This window comes from Somniosus microcephalus, chromosome 11 (assembly GCF_052327205.1).
Source record: "Somniosus microcephalus isolate GS21.2 chromosome 11, FLI_Smic_1.0, whole genome shotgun sequence".
NCBI classification, from domain to species: Eukaryota; Metazoa; Chordata; class Chondrichthyes; order Squaliformes; family Somniosidae; genus Somniosus; species Somniosus microcephalus.
This window is the reverse complement of record NC_140997.1, coordinates 134244321-134265664: the sequence shown is the minus strand read 5'-3', so window position 1 is coordinate 134265664 and position 21344 is coordinate 134244321. Positions and strand designations below refer to the sequence as shown.

At 47.3% G+C, this 21344-nt stretch overlaps 1 protein-coding gene across 1 annotated transcript in view; it reads right to left on the bottom strand.

Moving 5' to 3' along the window:
• Positions 1 to 21344, bottom strand: part of dnah1 (dynein, axonemal, heavy chain 1) — a 971783-nt gene that overhangs the window by 939738 nt on the left and 10701 nt on the right. The window contains exons 3-5 of the mRNA XM_085999976.1: positions 15973 to 16045; positions 15066 to 15240; positions 8139 to 8295 (exon numbers count right to left, since the gene is read on the bottom strand). Coding sequence (XP_085856102.1) covers positions 8139 to 8295; positions 15066 to 15240; positions 15973 to 16045 — 405 coding nt within the window. The remainder of the gene's footprint in view (positions 1 to 8138; positions 8296 to 15065; positions 15241 to 15972; positions 16046 to 21344) is intronic.

Genomic DNA, 21344 nt, shown 5'->3' with positions numbered 1-21344 from the left:
AGGCAGCGACCTGAGGAATCAATGGACGATTTCTTACAGGGCCTAAAGGACTTGGTCCGGGACTGTAACTGCAAGGCCGTGATGGCCAACGTGTACTCTGACGAATTGGTCCGCGATTCCTTCATCACGGGCCTCAAATCGAATTATATCCGGCAGAGACTGCTGGAGGAGGAGGTCCTGGACTTAAAAAAGGCAGTTGCCACTGCGCGATCGCTGGACGTGGCCCAGAAAAACTCTGACTCTTATTCTTCCGGCCATGCGGCCCTCGCCGCCTCGTGCGGGCCGAGCGGGCCGCCATCTTGGAATCAGCCATCTTCCCCATCCAGGTCTCAGACCAGCTCTACACCGCCGGAGGCCCCACACAGAAGTTCACCCAGGAGTCCTACTGCAGCAGCAATGTCTCGAGGCCCGAAATGCTACTTCTGCGGCCAGGCCAAGCACCCCAGACAACGATGCCCAGCGAAGGACGCTACATGCTTCAAATGTAAGAAAAAGGGGCATTTTAGCAAAGTTTGCAGGGGGAATCCGATTTCCAACTCCGTCACTGCCTCGTGCGTGCCGTGCGGGCCGCCATCTTGGGATCCGCCATCTTTTCCCGACTCAACGGCCGCCCAGGGCCCAACAGTGGCTTCGATCACGGTGGATCAATCCAGGCCACACCCGTTGACAAAATCCATGATGGACATACAGGTAAACGGGAATTTAACGAAATGTTTAATTGACTGTGGGAGTACCGAGAGTTTTATCCACCCTAGCCTGGTATGGCAGCACTCATTAACGGTAACCCCTACACGGAGCAGAATTGCTATGGCTGCTAAGCCCCACACTTCGGACATTTTGGGCTACTGTGTGGTAACACTGACTGTAAAAGGCACGGACTACAAGGATTTTAAACTCCTCGTGATGCCAGAACTCTGTGTTAATGTAATCTTGGGCCTGGACTTCCAGTGCCACCACGAAAGTGTCACGCTAGCATATGGCGGGTCCCAGCCGCCACTCACAGTCTGTGGCCTATCAACCTTAAAAATCAGCCCGCCCTCTTTATTCGCTAATCTCGCTCCGAACTGTAGGCCCATAGCGACCAAAAGTAGACGGTACAGTCTGGAAGACAGACACTTTATCAAGGCGGAAGTGGACAGACTCCTGCGGGAAGGCATTATTGAATGCAGTACCAGTCCGTGGCGTGCCCAAGTAGTCATAGTTAAAAATAGCAAAAAGAAACGGATGGTAATTGACTACAGCCAGACTGTTAATATTTATACCCAGCTGGACGCCTACCCTTTACCCCGCATATCAGAAATGGTCAACCAGATCGCGCAATACCGAGTCTTCTCGACTATCGACCTCAAATCCGCGTATCACCAGCTCCCCATTAGAACGGAGGACCGCCCATACACCGCCTTTGAGGCGAACGGACGCCTCTACCATTTTCTCAGAGTGCCCTTCGGGGTAACAAATGGGGTCTCGGTCTTCCAACGTGAGATGGACCGCATGGTTGACGAGAATAAACTACAAGCTACCTACCCCTATCTGGACAATGTCACTATCTGCGGGCACAACCAGCAAGACCACGATCTAAATCTTGCGAGATTTTTAAAAACTGCCCTAAAGCTGAATCTAACCTACAACGAAGACAAATGTGTCTTCAACACAACCCGTCTCTGTATCCTCGGCTGTGTGGTGGAAGATGGGGTAATTGGACCGGACCCTGACCGATTACGCCCCCTAAAGGAACTGCCCCTGCCACACAATCCCAAAGCTTTAAAAAGGTGCCTGGGGTTTTTTTCGTATTATGCCCAATGGGTGCCCAATTACTCTGATAAGGCCCGACCCCTCATTAAATCAACGTCCTTCCCACTATCAGCTGAAGCTCGGGAGGCTTTCACCAGTATCAAACAGGACATTGAAAGGGCTGCACTGTGTGCAGTGAACGAAAGCATTCCCTTTCAAGTCGAAAGCGATGCGTCAGACTTTGCTTTAGCTGCGACCCTCAATCAGGCTGGGAGACCTGTGGCCTTCTTCTCCCGAACACTTCAGGGACCTGAAATCAGGCACTCTTCTGTCGAGAAGGAGGCACAGGCTATAGTGGAGGCAGTGCGGCACTGGAGACACTACCTAGCCGGCAAACGTTTCACCCTGCTCACCGACCAGCGGTCGGCGGCTTTCATGTTTAATAACAAAGGGGGAAAATCAAGAATGACAAAATACTCAGGTGGAGGATCGAACTATCCACGTTCGACTATGATATTATGTACAGGCCGGGAGCCCTTAATGAACCCCCAGACGCCCTATCGCGGGGAATGTGTGCCAGCATTCATACGGACAAATTACAGGGTCTCCACAACGACCTCTGTCACCCAGGGGTCACCCGACTATACCATTTTATAAAGTCCCGCAATCTGCCCCACTCCATCGAGGAGGTCAGGGCAATGACCAGAGCCTGCCGCATCTGTGCGGAATGCAAGCCTCGTTTCTACAGGCCTGACCGTGCACACCTTATCAAAGCCACACGGCCATTCGAGCGCCTAAGTCTGGACTTCAAGGGACCCCTTCCCTCTGCCAACCGTAACGTATACTTCCTCAATATCATCGATGAATATTCCCGCTTCCCCTTCGCCATTCCCTGCCCAGACATGACCAGTGCCACGGTCATCAAGTGTCTCGGTGATCTATTCTGCATGTTTGGCATGCCGAACTACATACACAGCGATAGGGGGACGTCATTTATGAGTGACGAACTGCGCCAGTTCTTGCTCTCAAAGGGGATAGCCACTAGCAGAACCACTAGCTACAACCCCCGGGGTAATGGGCAAGTGGAAAGGGGGAATGCTACTGTTTGGAAGGCTGTCACGTTAGCCTTAAAGTCAAAAGGCCTTCCGACCTCCCGCTGGCAGGAAGTCCTCCCAGACGTGCTCCACTCCATAAGGTCTCTGTTATTACAGCCACTAACGCTACCCCTCACGAAAAGATGTTCGTTTTCCCCCGGAAATCGACCTCGGGCATATCTCTACCCGCGTGGCTGACGTCCCCGGGGACAGTACTATTGCGGAAGCACGTGAGAGGCCATAAAACGAACCCCCTTGTAGAAAAGGTACAGCTCCTCCATGCAAACCCTCAGTACACCTATATCGAATACTCTGACGGGCGAGAGGACACTGTTTCCATAAAAGACCTCGCTCCCTCGGGGAGCGGAGAGAACGATGAGAGACTACCCAAGGAAGACCTACACAAAGAGACAGGACGCCCAGAGGTATCAATACCCAACTTTAACCTGGAGGACACTGCAGATAACCTGGAAGACACTGCGGAGGCCCGGACAGCGGAGGAACCAGAATCCACTCCCCTAGAGGCACCCCAACCGGCTTTGCGCCGATCACTGAGAACCGCAAAACCTCCTGACAGACTCACTTATACCAACTTTTAAGAAACATCACCCCGATGGACTAAATCTAAAGAAGGGGTGAATGTAATGAAATCTGTTTGTTCTTGCCTGTATTCGTTTTGCACTCATGTATATTACCCTCCCCCACACGGTGTATAGTTTCACTTCCTCTTTCCTGACTAACCTGTATGACTCATTCCTGCGAGCCAGTCAGTGTGTTGAGATGTTAGCTCTGATCTTAGTGATTAAAAGCCAACTTGTTTAAGCCTATAACTTCTAGTTTTGTGGTTATTGAAGGTGCATCAGCGTGATTTTAATTGCGGCTGCAATCATCTAATTTCTACTGCTTATCACTTGTGGCCCTGTACCCTAAAACACCAACAGATTGTTAGCTTTATTTTTGAATATATATAGGTCCTGTCCCCCACCACCCCCCTCCTGCCTGATGACCATTCCTGGGGTCAAGAGGGTAGGTAAGTAATTTTCTCCCAGATTTCTCTTAATACTATGTAATCAGTCACCAATAAGCCACACAAAATAGGCATGCTTGATTGACCCTTTGGTTTTCTGTTTCTTTGTCACCAAAAATCTAGTTGATATTAGGGACTCAGCATGTTGGGAATTATAGGTGCTAACCACATTCTTAGCAGCCAGTAGTACAGGATGTTGATATAATGGGCCCCAACATTTAAAAAAATAAATTATGAAGGCCACATGATGATTCAGCATGTTGGAGCATCAGATCATTGTATCATGGAGTGGTGGGACATGAGCTCTTGCTTGTGATGGGGACAGTCCCCATCTTAACTGTGCCATTATGGGCAGTTGAGGGAAAAAGGCAATTATGCACCAATTGCCTTGCCTGTTTTAATCCACCATGATATTACTCCCAGTTTCTCCGTCTCCGCCGTATCTGCTCTGACGATGCCACCTTCCACACCAGTGCTTCAGACATGTCTTCCTTTTTCCGCAACCAAGGATTCCCCTCTACCGTGGTTGACACTGCCCTCGACCATGTCAGTTCTATCTCCCGCACTTCTGCCCTCACCCCTGCCCCTCCCTCCCGGAACCACGATAGGGTTCCCCTTGTCCTCACCTTTCACCCCACCAGCCTCCACATTCAACGGATCATCCTCCGGCATTTCCGCTACCTCCAAAGTGATCCCACCACCAAACGTATCTTCCCCTCCCCTCCCCTTTCAGCACTCCGTAGGGACCGCTCCCTCCGAGACACCCTAGTCCACTCCTCTATCACCCCAAACAGCCCTTCCCCTTCGCCTGGCACCTTCCCGTGCAAGCGGAGGAGATGTAACACCTGCCCCTATACCTCCCCCCTTCCCACTGTCCAGGGCCCCAAACACCCCTTCCAGGTGAAACAGCGATTTACTTGTACTTCTCGCAATCTAGTATACTGTATTCGCTGCTCACGATGTGGTCTCCTCTACATTGGGGAGACCAAACGCAGATTGGGTGACCACTTTGCGGAACACCTCCGTTCAGTCCGTAAGGGTGACCCCGAGCTTCCGGTCGCCTGTCATTTTAATTCACCGCTCCATTCCCACTCGGACCTCACCGTCCTTGGCCTCTTGTATTGTTCCACGGACGCTCAACATAAACTCGAGGAACAGCACCTCCTCTTCCGATTAGGCACTCTGCAGCCTTCCGGACTCAATATCGAGTTCAACAATTTCAGATCATAACCTCGGCCCCTATTACATTTTTTCTTGTAATTTTTCCACTCCTTTCCCCCCCCCCCACCTTTCCTTTTGTTTCTCTCTCACACCTGGCAGCTATCTCTTGCCCTGCCAGTACACGTTACACCTAATCTCAGCCTATTACCATCTCGTCTAGCTTCTAACACCTTTTATTGTCTCTTTTACTACTTTTGTTTCTTTTACTTCTTTTGTCCGATCGCAGCCCTGCCTTCGATCTATTTTATTTTCTTTCCAGTTTTGAAGAAGGGCCTGACCCGAAACGTCAACTCAAATTTCTCTCCACGGATGTTGCCTGACCTGCTGAGTTTTTCCAGCATTTTCTGTTGTTATTTATGATATTACAGCATCCCGTTATATATCAATAACCTAGGTTAGCAGTAGTTACTTTCCAATTGTCCTGCCCTTGAAACTGCTAACTTTAACGGAGAAGATTTTTCTCAATTTCTTATCCAGCCCATTATCTGGACTGAGAATATCTGGCATTGTTTTCACTCAGTCAGCCATCCCAGCGTTCATCATCCACGCTGTTGAGAAACATTTGGGGGTGGTGTGATGAATGACTAAACATTGAAAGGCGTTCTCATGTTGTATAGCAGCAATTTCTAAGGCAAACAGGAAAGGTAGATCTATAGAATACCACTCCAAGTGATACTAACACTGCAGAAAGCATTGGTGAGACCACACATAGAGTAATATGTGCCGTTTTGCTCACTATCCACAACTTGAATAGGCTGATCATCCTTTTCTCATTCGTACTTTCCTATCTATTTATTCTTGGACTGGTTGGCGCAGTGAGTTAGATACAGGCCTTTCAGTGCCAAAGCCTAGGTTCAAATTCAGCCAGACTGATGAGATAGTATTTGCTGGCTGTAAGAGTGCCACATGAGATTTTAGACCATATCAATTCGATTCCTAATGAAGATGAGCCCATAGCACAAAACTGCCCCTAATTGGCACAAAAGGTTAGCAATTGTTTTGCACACTGTTTTTGGCTCAGTCAGTAGCACTTTTACCTCTGAATCAGAAGATGTCAGGTCAAGCCCATGCCAGGGCTTTGAGCTCAAAATTTAAAATGACACTCCAATGTAATACTAAGGGAGTGCTGCACTGTCAGAGGAGTTAGGGCTTCATTGCTGTCTGTTCAACTAAATGTTAAAGATCCTTCTCTGGCAATATTGGAAGAGAGGGAGTTCTCCCAGTATCTTGGCCAACAATTATTCTCTCAATCATCATCAGTAAAACAGATTAACTAGTCACTTATTGCTATTTGTGGGACCTTGCTGTGCACAAACTGGCTGCTGTGTTTGCCTTCAGAACAACAGTGACTATACTTCAAAAGTAATTAATTGGTTGTAAAGCACTTTGGGTCATTGTGAGGTTGCAAAAGCTGCTATATAAATGCAAGCTCTTTCTTGACAACAAAACATTTTGGTGGAAATGGTTGAGAGACGGATGTTGGCCAAGACCTTGTGGGATTTATCTGAGTGCAAATATCTCTGCCAGTCCATTTTTATTCTTTAGGACATATATCAGAAGGTCTTTATATTTCATACTAAAACTAACTTGTGCTAGTATCTTACTGCATTTCAGGTCAGAATTGATCAATTTTAAGGATTTGGGCATTGCACTGGAACAATTGTTCAAATCCTGCTCAGATTGATGGGGGGAAAAAGTCTATTGCTTTAAGGTCCAATGCAAAATGAGATGGGCCCATTTCAACCCAATTCCGAGTGACCACTACTCATATAACTTGGTATAAATTGCCACTCAGGGAGGCCACAGGGTTATTGATGTTGGAAGTGGAACAACCCACACTGGTGCAGGTGGGTGTATGCTTTTGCGCTTGGGTATAAGGCATATTGTTGGGACAGAGTGGGAGAAGCCTTATTCTGCAGCTACGCACAATCAGCCAGGAAATGCAGGCTGATACTGGTGCACAAGGTCCAAAGGTGTTCTATTTTCAGCAGTGACATCCCTCAACTTGTTGGGCACAAAATAAAAAGCAATTCTGTTTCCTTCATTGTTACATGTTTTGTAATAAAATATATATACAATTCTAGAAATTACCATCACCGATATAAGTGTATGAACAGTTAACACATTCATAAAATATTCCTCTGATCATTATTTTAACAGAGGTGTTAACTTGTTTTAAAACACATGGGGGGAAAAATTGAGTTGGTAGCGCCACCCGTTAGCACCTTAAGAGGGCACTGAGTGGAGCGCAAACCAACTAGCGTCCGGGCGCGGCACTGCCCACGCCTCCCGCAAAATTCAGCGGGAGGTTAGTGGTGGCGCTAACCGGTAGCGTCCTGCGGCGCTGCGCCGCTGGCGATGACGTCATTGGTCTGCACAGCGCCCCGCTCACGCCCCAGCCACGATCTTCGGGAGCGCCCCCTGATTTACCGCCGGACGCTATGTCCGACAGGGTCAGGGGGGCGTACCTACGGCCGGGGAGGCGCAATTTAAAGGCGAGGTGCAGGGCGGCCATTTTTGTTGCTGGCCGCCTGCCAGCACCTACCTGCGCTCCCATCCCCAGCCTCCTGAACCCCCCCAAACCCCGCGGAGTGCCGGCTGCGCTCCAAGAGCCCGGCACTTGGGTGCCGGGCTCTTTTGCCTGCACTCCCGATCCCCGGGGGCCCAGCTGGGCCCCAGGTCGCGCTGCACAAGGCCCCTCCCCTTTAAGGGGAGGGAGGCCTGCAATACCGCGGCGTGACATAGCGCCACGATATTCACTCGCAGCGCCCCAAGAGGGAGGCGGGGCGCTTCCAGTAGCACCCCGCTTCCCTCTTGGGGCGCAACCACTCAATTTCCAGCGTGGGGGTGCTAATTTTTTCGGGGCGCTACTTTTAGCGCCCCAGCAAAGTTAGCGCATCAATTGGGGCGCTACTCAATTTTTAGCCCATGGATTAATACCATGCAGGTTCAGCAATACCTCCATTAAATTAACAGTGAAAGGATTGTATTAAAAATGCATTAGCCGTTCATCTGCTAATATCACTAACAATAATATCTGTCATATGGAGAGATCTGTAAAGCACCTCTAAAGGAAGGTATACGGTGAATTGTGCTGCATTCTTCCCACTTTTGAAACGATTCTTTTCCGGTCCAGAGTGACGTGGCATCAACTTGTCTGAATTAATTCCTTCAATCTTAAGCAGCTGTTTAAGATTATGACTCTGGTACTGTCGTCTTAGCCTGTTAGAAACCAGGGATTATACAACATTAAACATCTTTACTGAAAATAACCAAGTCATAACATAAACTGTTATTCCACCCTTCATGTTTCAGATCCATCCATGATTACAGATATCTCCAGGATATTAAGCGTTCCTCGAACCACTGCTCTCACCGTATCCTGAGATCCACACTCAACACCATGCGCCGCCACATGCACACTCTCGACCTCTCTCTTCAGCTACACCAACTCATTCTATTTCAAAGCTGTCCTGGTCCGCAGTTCCATTGCATCCTTCGTCTCATCCGGCAATTTAACAAAAAACTTTTTTTATTCCTTTCAGATGTCAAGGATCGCAAGCTTCAACAATTCTTGGATACCAACGCCTCTCCGGCCAAAGGAACCTTCTTCCCCTTCACTTTTTTCTGACCCCCCAACCCATCTTGCAATCTCACCACTTGCCATGTTTTCACTATCCCCTCTGACCTTCCACTCTCTGACCCTGAACGATCGGTTCTCAGCAAAGGCCTCAACTTCATCCCCATATGCCCCCACCTCAATTTTGAGCCTGACACAACACGGAGCTCTTCTTCCGTCGCCTTCGCCTCAACATCCACATCTTTGGCCAGGAGTCTTCCCCCCCGCACAGCGGACCCTTTCTCCCATCTTCAGAATTCTCGTTCCACCTGGACTCCTCCCCCTGACCTCCTATCCTCTCTAGATCTTTTCATTGGGAACTGCCGGCGTGACATCGCCCATCTCAATTTCTCTGCTCCCTTCACTCACTCTCATCCCTCTGAACTGGCAGCACTCGGTTCTCTCAGACCTTGTCATTAAACCTGCTCACAAGGGTGGCGCTGTTGTTTGGCGAACCGATCTCTACCTTATGGAGGCTGAATGCCAACTCTCTGACACCTCCTCCTATCTCCCCCTGGACCATGACCACCACCACCCGCCCCCCCCCCCCCCCCACAAGCCATTGTTTCCAAGACTGTCACTGACCTCATATCTTCTGGAGATATTCCCTCCACAGCCTCCAAACTCAGAGTGCTGGATTTTATCAATGGGGACATGCTAGAGGCGGGACTTCTGGTTTCCGGGTTTCAGTCCCGCTCCCAGCGACGTCTGACCAACCCATGCTATTTTCCCTTGATTGACATTGTTAAGCCCGCCGGGCTTACCGGCCAATTAAGGGACAGTCAGTGACTGATGACGTCAGTGTATGATGTTTCATCTGTCGAAAAAATTTTGACAGGTGAATTCTCAGCGTTTGACAGCTTTGAGAAGCTGTCAAACACTGACAATCTCTGTTCTAAGGTGAGCCCTTGCACAGAAGGCTCACCAACACCTCTCTCCTCAGCAGAAAGCAGATGGCTGCTGCACCTTAGAATTTTTCCAACACTTTACCCTCACCTCTCATACTTACCTGTCCACACTTGCACCCATCACTCACCTCTACAGCTTACGTTTCGACCCCTCTCACCCCCGCAGACCCACTGCTCGCCTCGTTGACCCTGGCAAGGTTCGCAGCCATCGGGAAGCCCGCAATTGCAGGCGTAAAATGGGGAAAAGCCTCAAAACTGCCTGTTAACTATCTGTTAACAGTTAGTTAATTGGCTCTAATCCCCTTCCCACCTCGAGGAGACGGGTCCCTGCACTGCTCGGGGACCCGCCTCCCGGGAAGATGGCATGGAGGCGGGTTGGGAGCGGGGTTGGTACCCGCTCCCAGTTTCTGCCATTTTCCCGGCAGTTCCGCCTCCAAACCCGCCTCCTCAGGGCTGGTAAAATCCAGCCCAGAGTCTCCCAATCCCACACAGCCCGCTCCTACCTCCTTCCCAAGATCCACAAACAGGACTGCCATGATAGACCCATCATTTTAGCATGTTCTTGCCCCACGGAACTGATTTATTCCTATCTCAACTCTATTTTTTCTCCTCTTGTCCAGTCTCTTCCTACGTGCATCTGCAACTCTTCCACCATGTTAACAGTTTCCAGTTTCTTGACCCTAACCGTCTCCTTTTCACTATGAATGTCCAATCCCTCTACACCTCCACCCCACTAGGATGGTCTGAGGGCTCTCCGCTTCTTCCTTGAACGGAGGCCCATCCACCACCACCCTTCTCCGCCTGGCTGAACTTGTTCTCACATTGAACAACTTCTCCTTTGACTCCACTCACTTCGTCCAAATAAAAGGCATTGCTATGGGAACCTGTATGGTTCCTAGTTATGACTGCCTTTTCGTGGGATATGTGGAACATTCTTTGTTCCAGTCTTACTCAGGTCCTCTCCCTCACCTCTTTTTGATTGATGACTATATCGGTGCTGTTTCCTGCTCTCACCCCGAACTGGAACATTTCATCAACTTTGTTTCCAATTTCCACCCTCCCCTTGCCTTCACATAGTCCATCTCTGACTCTTCCCTTCCCTTCCTTGACTTCTCTGTCTCAATTTCTGGCGATAGGCTATCGACCAATATCCACTATAAGCCCTCTGACTCCCACAGCTACCTTGACTGCACATCCTCCCACCCCGCTTCTTGTAAGGACTATTCCATTCTCCCAGTTTCTCTGTCTCCGTCGTATCTGTTCGGACGCTGCCACCTTCCATACCAGTACTTCCGATATGTCTTCCTTTTTCGTCAACTGAGGATTCCCGTCCACTGTGGTTGACAGGGCCCTCTACCGTGTCTGTTCCATTTCTCGCAATTCTGCTCTCACCCCTTCCCCTCCCTCCTAGAACCACAATAGGGTTTCCCTTGTACTCACCTTCCACCCCACCAGCCTCCACATTCAATGGATCATCCTATGCCATTTCTGCCACCTCCCAAACACATCTCCCCCTCTCCTTTCAGCATTCCGAAGGAACAGTTCCCTCCGCGACACCATGGTCCACGCCTCTATCATCCCCAACACCCACTCCCCTTCCCACAGCACCTTCCTGTGCAAGGAAATGCAATACCTGCCCTTTTACCTCCTCCCTTCCCACCGTCCAGGGCCCCAAACACTTCTTCCAGGTGAAACAGTGATTTACTTACATTTCTTTCAATTTAGTATACTGTATTCACTGCTTACAATGCGGTCTCCTCTACATTAGGGAGACCAATAGTTGATTGGGCGATCGCTTTGCGGAACACCTCCATTCAGTCTGCAAGCACGACCCCGAGCTTCCGGCTGCCTGTCATTTTAATCCTCCGGACCACTCCCACTCTGGCCTCTGTTCTCAGCCTCCGACACTGTTCCAATGAAGCTCCACAGAAGCTTGAGGAACAGCACCTCATCTTTCTATAAGCACTTTACAGACTTACAGACTCAACAATTTCAGATCTTAACCTCTGCCCCCATTTTTTTGGACAGCAGCTGTTGCTGATGATTCTGATATTCCCATTTACACCTCCCCTCGACCCATCTTTTGTTTCTTTACTTGTCCCATTACCATCTCCTTTTGCCTTGCACCATCATTCCTTTTGTCATTTAATCTCTCCTGCCTTCCACTCTATCACAGACCTTCCCTTTTGTTCTTTCCTCCCCTCCCCCTTTCCCTGCCTCTGTATTGGCTTAAAACCTGTTACATTTCTAATCTTTTCCAGTTCTGATGACCTGAAACATTGGGCCAGAAATTTGCGGCCAAAGGCGTGAGTGCGCTCGGGGTACTCACGCATCTGGCCGTTGGAAATGCCGGCGTTCAGCATGAACAGCGCATGCGGGGAACGCCGGCATTTCCAGACCTCGAGCGCGTGCGACTGCACAGGCAGCGCTTGCGCAGTGAACTTCGTAGATTTCATTCATGAAATCCCTGAGGGTAAGTCCTCAGAATTTACACTTGAAAAAAGCAAGTGTAAAGTGGTTCATTGGCTGCGGAGGAAGAAACATTTTATCGTGGAGCTTCTGAAATGCAATATTTTTGTTTGGGAAAGGGAGGGAAGTTATTTTAAGAAATTTTAAGTAAGTTTTAAAGTTAAATTTTTTTTTTTTAAAAAGGGTTTTCAGAACGGTAGGTAGAAGGAGCAATTGTGGCTGTGTGAATGGATTGTGAGAATGAGTTATGTATGTATGTCCACATATATTCCTTTACGTATATGTATGTATGTTTTATATTCCTTTACTAATGTGTATGAATGTATGTTTTTAATTATGATTTTCCAATAAGTTACTTTCTCTGAAAGTCATAATTAAATAATACATTCATACACATAAGTAAAGGAATATATACATAACACGCAAAGGAATATATACAGACATACATACTTTCAGAAGCTCCACGATAATAAATATCTTCCTCCGCAGCCTCTGGAGCAACTGTACCCATGCTTTTTTCATGTGTAAGTTGTAATGACTTGACCTCACTGAAAGCATTAATGAAAGCGGCGAATTATACTGCGCACGCGCTGCCTGTGCAGTCGCACGCGTTCTGCCTCTGAACCCCTTCGTTCAGAGGACAGGAAATGCCGGTTTTCCCCACATGCACTGTGCATGCTGAAAACCGGCATTTCATCCAGCCAGATGCGTAAGTACCCCGACCGTACTCGCGCATTTGGAAGGGAATTACTGGGCCAACATTTTACATGTCAATAAAATGAAAAATTTAACAATTGCACGACTTGCCCCCTCGCATCTGCGACTGAGGGTCCAAGGAGGTGCATTGCGCAAGAGGTCATCATCGTACGTATCCTCACACTGTTCCCTTTGGGGAACTGTATGAAGTGGTGGAAGGATTTATGGCCGTGATTAACGCTCATTCCGTGACCGTAACCATCTTTGAACCAGCCATTAGGGTGGTTAGTCCTATGGCGGGAGGGTTTTACGGGCTCCCACAACCCATCTGAGGGGGGGGGGGCCACCAACACCCACGGACGCAAGTATCCCGCTGGATGTCCACCCAGAATTTAAAGTTGGAACTCCGACTCCACTTGCCGGGACTGTCTGGAGTGGGGTTCAAAACCCTACTCCTTCTGGCCCAGCGGCGGGGATGCTTACTGCTACGCAAAAGGCCCACTCCGCACAAAAGGTGACACCCATACGTTTCTTGCGCCTTTTCCCTCCCCGTGACTGGAGCCCTATGCTGCCATTTCACGTTGCTAATCGGATTGGGCCTTTGTCATAGCGGTAGGATCCCCGCCGCTGGGCCAGATCAGGGTAGGGTTTCGAACCCCGCTCCAGACAGTCCCGGCAAGTGGAGTCGGAGCTCCGGCTCTAAATTCTGGGTTGACATCCAGTGGGATATTTGCGTCCGTGGGTGTGGGTGGCCCCCCCTCCTTGTATAGCTTGTGGGAGCCCGTAAAACCCTCCCGCCATAGGACTAACCGCCCTAATGCCTGGTTCAAAGATGGTTACGGTCACGGAATGAGCGTTAATCATGGCCATAAATCCTTCCACCACTTCATACAGTTCCCCAAAGGGAACAGTGTGAAGACACGTATGACGACGACATTGCTAAATAAATAAATGGAATTTAAAAAATTCTTTTAGGGCTTTTAAAAGTCTTTAAATTGCTTTAATTCTGTTTAAAACTACTTCAGATTACTCAAAATAATGTAAACATTTTTAAAAGTTTATAAAAGTTACCAAAATCTTCAAAAAACTTCCAAAAACCTATTTAAACTGCTGCTTTGCATGTAAAAATGGTTAGCAGCTTGACAGAAACATTGGGGGCGTGTCCAGTGAAACTGAGACCTCAAGGGGCGTGTCTCACTTGCACTGCACGCTCCTGGCTTCGCGCTGGCTGCACTCCTGGGCGGCGTGACGTCATACGCTGCCCGGGATTCTTCTTCTGGAAACACCAATTCCAGGCGTCCCTGGAGCTGATCGGCAGTAGCGCGGGGTAAGTGTAAATACGGGGCTTGCACGCGCTGCAAGCCCCGTTCTGGAATTTCTGGCCCATTAACTCTGTTTCTCTCTCCACAGATGCTGCCTGACCTGCTGAGTATTTCCAGCATTTTCTGTTTTTATTTCAGATTTCCAGCATTCGCAGTATTTTGCTTTTGTATAAAAAAAGAACCTCTATGTCTAAAGCCAGTTCGTGGATGAATGCATTCCATATTTAGATATTCAAACAAAGAATCAACCATTTTGACGTGACCTGTCCCGATGCTTAGGCCCAGATGTCAACCTAATTTTTAAAAACTATTGCCAAGTAAGCTAAACATCTGGTCTCTGATATTGCATTATAAAACTTGTTGATTTAGGGACCAGTTTAGGAAAATTAGGTGAAAGACTAGGTTGCAACAATTTAGTCACACTCTTTACCTCACTATCTTTCTCCCCTCCTTTAAAAACCTCCTCAAAACTTAACTTTTTGATCTCTCCTACTTCCTGCTTAGTGTCCATTGCTCCTTCGATAAAGTGCCTTGAGGCGTTTTGTCATGTACATGGTGGTATATAAATGTTAGTTGTTGTTGAATGTTAAGGCCAAGATATTCTGCTTCTGTGCCCCGCAGACCATGATTTTCTGTCCATTAAGATGAATGGGCAGAAAATTGCAGGTTAGGGAGCACACAAGCAGAAAATTCCAGGTTAGGTGTGTTCACTTAATGGGGTAGTTATTGATTGTTCAATAACATTAACAGCCGACCTGTGTTTACAGTAACTATCAAAAGAGCATGTCTAGGTGACTGATGAGCAGCTTAGATTTTGTGTCGGCTTTACATCTGTCACCCACATTCCATCATGCTGGCATAATGAATGTTCAACATTTCTTGTGCCAATATGATAAAAACTTTAGGAACACCAGTAGCCTGCTACTGCCTATCTAAAGCCTTATAAAGGAAACACAACAATGAAATGGAAGGCATTACCTTTCAATCTCAAGTTTGCGAGGACGCTGTCCAGGAACCACTTGAAATGGAACTTGCACCTTTGGCTCAAAGGATCTCAGTGGAAAGTCTGTCCTTGTCTGTAATTCTGTACTAGATCCATATACTTGTGATTCCAGATGTATTGTAATGTCATCAGGCCCGTGGAAAGCAGAGACTGAAATTAGAGCATAAGTGTTGTTAGGCAAAGATAAGCAAACTGCAACATATCCAGTCCAAGAGAGAACAGCGTGGTCCCTATAGAGAAGCTATATTGATCAGTTTCTGGATGTAAAACAAAGTCTAGGAATGAGATGTTGCATATCCCATGTAGGAACCCATAACATGTTTTATGTTGGCACAGTTTGAATCAGGTTGCTGAAATCATTTGTATCACTTTGGTAGTCTTACTCCATTGAATATAGCTCAACCTCAATGTTCAAATGAAGCCCATAATCCACATGGGAGAGGAGAAAGAGGATGCCACTGGGATACTAAGCTTTCAAAAAAGTTTGGCACTATGCAGTAATCATGGTGGCATATGGTTTTACCCTGAACCTTGCTGCATAGTGAAGGAGGTAGCAGGCCAAGTCCAGGCAATGAAGCAAGAAACAGATAGAAAAAACAAAACGGTCCAAGCACTCCAGGTCAAAAGGAGATTGAGGGAAGATGGGAGAACAGCTTTGTATAAAGAAACTGAACTACATTCAAAGAATGAGAAATACCTTATTATAGGATGGGTAATCTAACATTTGTTCAACCACTACATACTCAACGCCTCTGCTACACTATTGGGGGGTAGATCTTGACTTTGTGCGATAGTGTAAAATGGGTGATAGCGAGTCGGCAGCCTGCTTTACATCTCTCCCAATGTTTATTTCCATTTAAGTTATAATCAATAAGTACTTACCTTCAGGAGTGTAGTGTTTCTGGCCTGACTGATTTAGCAAGTGCCGTATTACCTCAGGACCTTCCTGAACATTCTGAGAAAAGAAAATTAAAATAACATGCTATTAGACTCAAATTCTTCCGAGCACAATTATTACGAACTGTAATAACAACAGAAAATGCAAGAAATACTCAGCAGGTCAGGCAGCATCTGTGAAGAGAGAAACAGAGTAAGAACCGTGTTAAGATCTGTATATGTTGTCCAAGCACTGAGGAAGGTATTTCCAGACAGAAGCACTGAGGAAGATATCTCCAGGCAGAAGCACTGAGGAAGATATCTCCAGGCAGAAGCACTGAGGAAGATATCTCCAGGCAGAAGCACTGAGGAAGATATCTCCAAGCAGAAGCACTGAGGAAGATATCTCCAGGCAGAAGCACTGAGGAAGATATCTCCAGACAGAAGCACTGAGGAAGGTATCTCCAGACAGAAGCACTGAGGAATATATCTCCAGACAGAAGCACTGAGGAAGATATCTCCAGACAGAAGCACTGAGGAAGATATCTCCAGACAGAAGCACTGAGGAAGATATCTCCAGACAGAAGCACTGAGGAAGATATCTCCAGACAGAAGCGCTGAGGAAGGTATCTCCAGACAGAAGCACTGAGGAAGATATCTCCAGACAGAAGCACTGAGGAAGATATCTCCAGGCAGAAGCACTGAGGAAGATATCTCCAGGCAGAAGCACTGAGGAAGATAACTCCAGACAGAAGCACTGAGGAAGATATCTCCAGACAGAAGCACTGAGGAAGATATCTCCAGACAGAAGCACTGAGGAAGATATCTCCAGATAGAAGCACTGAGGAAGATATCTCCAGACAGAAGCACTGAGGAAGGTATCTCCAGATAGAAGCACTGAGGAAGATATCTCCAGACAGAAGCACTGAGGAAGGTATCTCCAGGCAGAAGCACTGAGGAAAGTATTTCCAGACAGAAGCGCTGAGGAAGATATTTCCAGACAGAAGTACTGAGGAAGATATCTCCAGACAGAAGCACGGAGGAAGTTATCTCCAGACAGAAGCACTGAGCAAGGTATCTCCAGACAGAAGCACTGAGGAAAGTATTTCCTGACAGAAGGGATATAGATAAACTAAGAGATTGGGCAGTAAGGTGGCAGATGGAGTATAATGTAGGAATGTGAGGTTATTCACTTTGGTAGGAATAATAGAAAAACAGAATATTTTTTAAATGATGAGAAACTTTTAAATGTTGGTTCAGAGAGATTTGGGTGTCCTCGTGCAAGAAAGCTAGCATGCAGGTTCAGCAAGCAATAAAGAAGGCAAATGGCATGTTAGCCTTTATTGCAAGGGGATTGGAGTACAAGAGTAAGGAAGTCTTGCTACAATTGTACAGGGCCTTGGTGAGACCACACCTGGAGTACTGTGCACAGTTTTGGTCTCCTTATCTAAGAAAGGATATACTTGCCTAGGAGGCGGTGCAACGAAGGCTCACTAGATTGATTCCTGGGATGAGAGGGTTGTCCTATGATGAGAGATTGTATAGAATGGGCCTATACTCTCTTGTGTTTAGAAGAATGAGAGGTGATCTCATTAAAACATACAAGATTCTGAAGGGGATTGACAGGGCAGATGCTGAGAGGTTGTTTCCCTGGCTGGAGTGTCTAGAACTAGGGGGCATAGTCTCAGGGTAAGCGGTAGGCCATTTAAGACCGAGACGAGGAGGAATTTCTTCACTAAGAGGGTTGTGAATCTTTGGAATTCTCTGCCCCAGAAGGCAGTGGATGCTGAGTCTTTGAGTATATTCAAGGCTGAGATAGATAGATTTTTGGACTCTAAGTGAATCAAGGGATATGGAGATTGGGCGGGAAAGTAGAGTTGAAGTGGATGATCAGCCATGATCTTATTGAATGGCGGAGCAGGCTCGAGGGGCTGTATGGCCTACTCCTGCTTCTATTTCTTACGTTCTTATAAGCACTGAGGAAGGTATCTCCAGACAGAAGCATTGTAAGCCATTATCTGAGACAACAGGGTATAAATTTGTCTCGGGCAGTAGTGTAAAATGGGCTATAGCAAATCGGCAGCCCGTTGTGCAGTCTGCCGATTTTCTTTTCCAAATGGAGTTTTTAAATTGACTATCACTTTCCATTTTCTCAACTGATTAAATCCCAATGTTCAACTGTTGCTCAATCTAGGGGCTGTAATGCACATCATATGCAGAGCATAATTTCAAAGGTTGTAAATGACTCAAAACTCGGAAATGTAGTAAACAATTAGGAAGATAGTAACCATCTTCAGGAGGATGTAGACAGACTGGTGAAAGGGGCAGACACATGGCAAATGTTTAATGCAGAGAAGTGTGATGATTCATTTTGGTCGGTAGAATGAGGAGAGGCAATATAAGCTAAATGGTACAATTTTAAAGGAGGTGCAGGAACAGAGAGACCTGGAGTTGTTTGTACACACAAGTCTTTGAAGCTGGCAGGAGAAGTTGAGAAGAATGTTAAAAGGGCATACGGGATCTTTGGCTTTATAAATAGAGGCATAGGGCTCGAATTTCCCTGGGCCGTGGAGGCGGGAATGGAGGCGTGTGGGGTGTTAAAATTGCAGAATCAGGGGGCATGAACCCTTCCCGCCCCCAACCCACCTCCATGCCCGTTTCCCAGGAGGCGGGTGCCCGACCTGTGCTGGGAGCCACCTCCCCGAGGCGGGAAGGGGATTAGTGCCAATTAACTGCCTGTTAACAGGTAGTTAACAGGCAGTTTTTAGCCTAATCCCTATTTTTATCCCTGAAGTGTGGGCTTCCCGACGGCTCCAAACCACGCCAAGTTAGCGAGGCGGACCGTCGGGCTGAAGGGCTTGGAGGGTTCGGGATGTCCGGTGTTCAGGTGAGTAATGGGTGCATGAGTACAGAGGTAAGTGTGTTTGGTGTGTGTAAAGTGTTTAAATAAGTTTTACTTACCTTTACTTACAAATGCAGGCTTCCTTCCTTCAGGTCTCGGGAGTTCCTCATCTCACCGGCACAGAAAGCAGAATGGCTGCAAGCTGTCAAAAGTTGCAGCCTTTGCTTTCTGTTCTGGAGAGATTTCTAACCGAGTCTGTGGAGAAGGACTCAAGTTAGAAGTCAGATTGTCAGTGTTTGACAGCTTCACAGAGCTGTCAAACGCTGATATTTCATCTGTCAAAAGCTCTTGACAGATGAAATGTCAATTCCTGATGTCACCTGTAACCGGGTGTCCCTTAATTGGCCTGCTGAGCCCGCTGGGCGGGTTCAACAAGGTCAATCAAGGGAAAATCGCGTGGGTTGGCCACAAATCGATGGACGTGGGACTACAACCCAAAAAGTGGGAGTCCTGCCTCCATCACGTCCCCATTGACAAAATCCAGCCCATAGAGTACAAAAGCAAGGCAGTTATGCTAAACCTTTATAACACTGGTTAGGCCCTAGCTGGAGTATTGTGGACAATTCTGGGCACCACACTTTAGGAAAGATGTCAAAGCCGTGGCGAGGATGCAGGGGAGATTTACTAGAATGGTACCAGGGTTGAAAGATTTCAGTTATGTGGAGAGACTAGAGAAACTGGGGTGTTCTCCTTAGAGCAGAGAAGGTTAAAGGGAGATTTGATAGAGGATTCAAAATCATGATGAGTTTTGATGGAGTAAATAAGGACAAATAGCTTCCAGTGGCAGAAGGAACAGTAACCAGAGGACACAGATTTAAGGTAATTGACAAAAGAACCTGAGACGACAGGAGGAAAACATTTTTTACACAGTGAGTTGTTATGACATGGAATGCCCTGCCTGAAAGGGTAGTGGAAGTCAGTGCAATGATAACTTTCAAAAGGGAATTGGAGAAATACTTGAAGTGGAAACATTTGCAGGGCTATGGGAAAAGAGCAGGGGAGCGGGACTAATTGGATAGCTCTTTCAAAAAGCAAGCACAAGCAAGATGGGCCGAAGAGCTTCATTCTGTGCTGTATCATTCTATGATTCTATAATTTTATAAAAGGAAAGTGTTTGAACTATGGAAATTAATCACTCAGGAAACAGGTTATTGCTTGTCCCTTATGTAGCCTGCGGTGCCAATGCATGATGCCACAGAATAGCAAGACATGAGTTTACATCTGCAGACTGCTACTCTGGATTGCTAATTGCAACCATGGGGGAGTCCAGATCCTTCTGACAGGTCAGACATAGAAATTGGAGAGGGGCAATCACCGAGTCACTTTCATACATTTCCTAGCAGCTGGTACAAGAGCTGTTTTGCCACAGTAGGTCAGAAACCTGCCGGTAATTGATGCTTGGTCCATTGACCTGAATAAGGGGAGTGAAGGGGGAGGGAAATGGGAGCTACATAGTCGCATCAAAACATGATTTCCCCACTACCTGGTTGCCTGCCCCCGATGTGGCATCTTCCTTCAATCTCCCCTCCTCCCCATAGACAATAGTTTACCTATCTCATAAAGCGTGTGGCAGAGATTCTGCTGACAGTTGCGGGGGTGGGGAGTGGGGGGGGAACGGGATGGAGGTACTTGAAATGGAATCGTAGTATTGTCTGATTTATGGAACATAATCTATTCTTGCTACAGGGGCAGATTTTGAGCTAGATCTAAAATTTAGCCTGAGCTTTAATCAAACTAGCTCAGTATACTAAAGCAAAATAATGCAGATGCTGGAATCCGGAAATAAAAACAGAAAATGCTGGAAATACTCAGCAGGTCAGGCAGCATCTGTGGAAAGAGAAACAGAGTTAATGTTTCAGGTCAATGATCCTTCGTCAAAACTAAAAAAAGTGGGAGATGGAACAGGTTTTTAAGCAAGTGTAGGGGCAGGGAAAGGGGAGGAAAGAACAAACGGAAGGTCTGTGATAGGATGGAAGGCAGGAGAGATTAAGAGACAAAAGGGATGATGGTGCACGGCAAAAGGAGATGGTAATGGGACAAGTTAAGAAACAAAAGACAACTCTAGATGAAGTGTAAATGGCAATGGCAGAATGATCGACAGCTGCCATGTCCGACACCTCCTCCTACCTTCCCCTGGACCATGACCCCACTACCGAACATCAAACCACCATTTCCAAGACTGACAATGACCTCATCTCCTCTGTAGATCTTCCCTCCACGGCTGCCAACCTCATAGTTCCCCAACTCTACACAGCCCGTTTCTTCCTCCTTCCCATGGTTCACAAACAGGACTGCCCTGGTAGACCCATTGTTTCAGCCTGTTCTTGCCCCACGGAACTTATCTCTTCCTATCTCAACTCTATTCTTTCTCCCCTTGTCCAGTCTCTTCCCACCTACATCCGCGACTCTTCTGACGCCCTCTGCCACTTTAACAGTTTCCAGTTTCCGGGCCCCAACCGTCTCCTATTCACTGAGG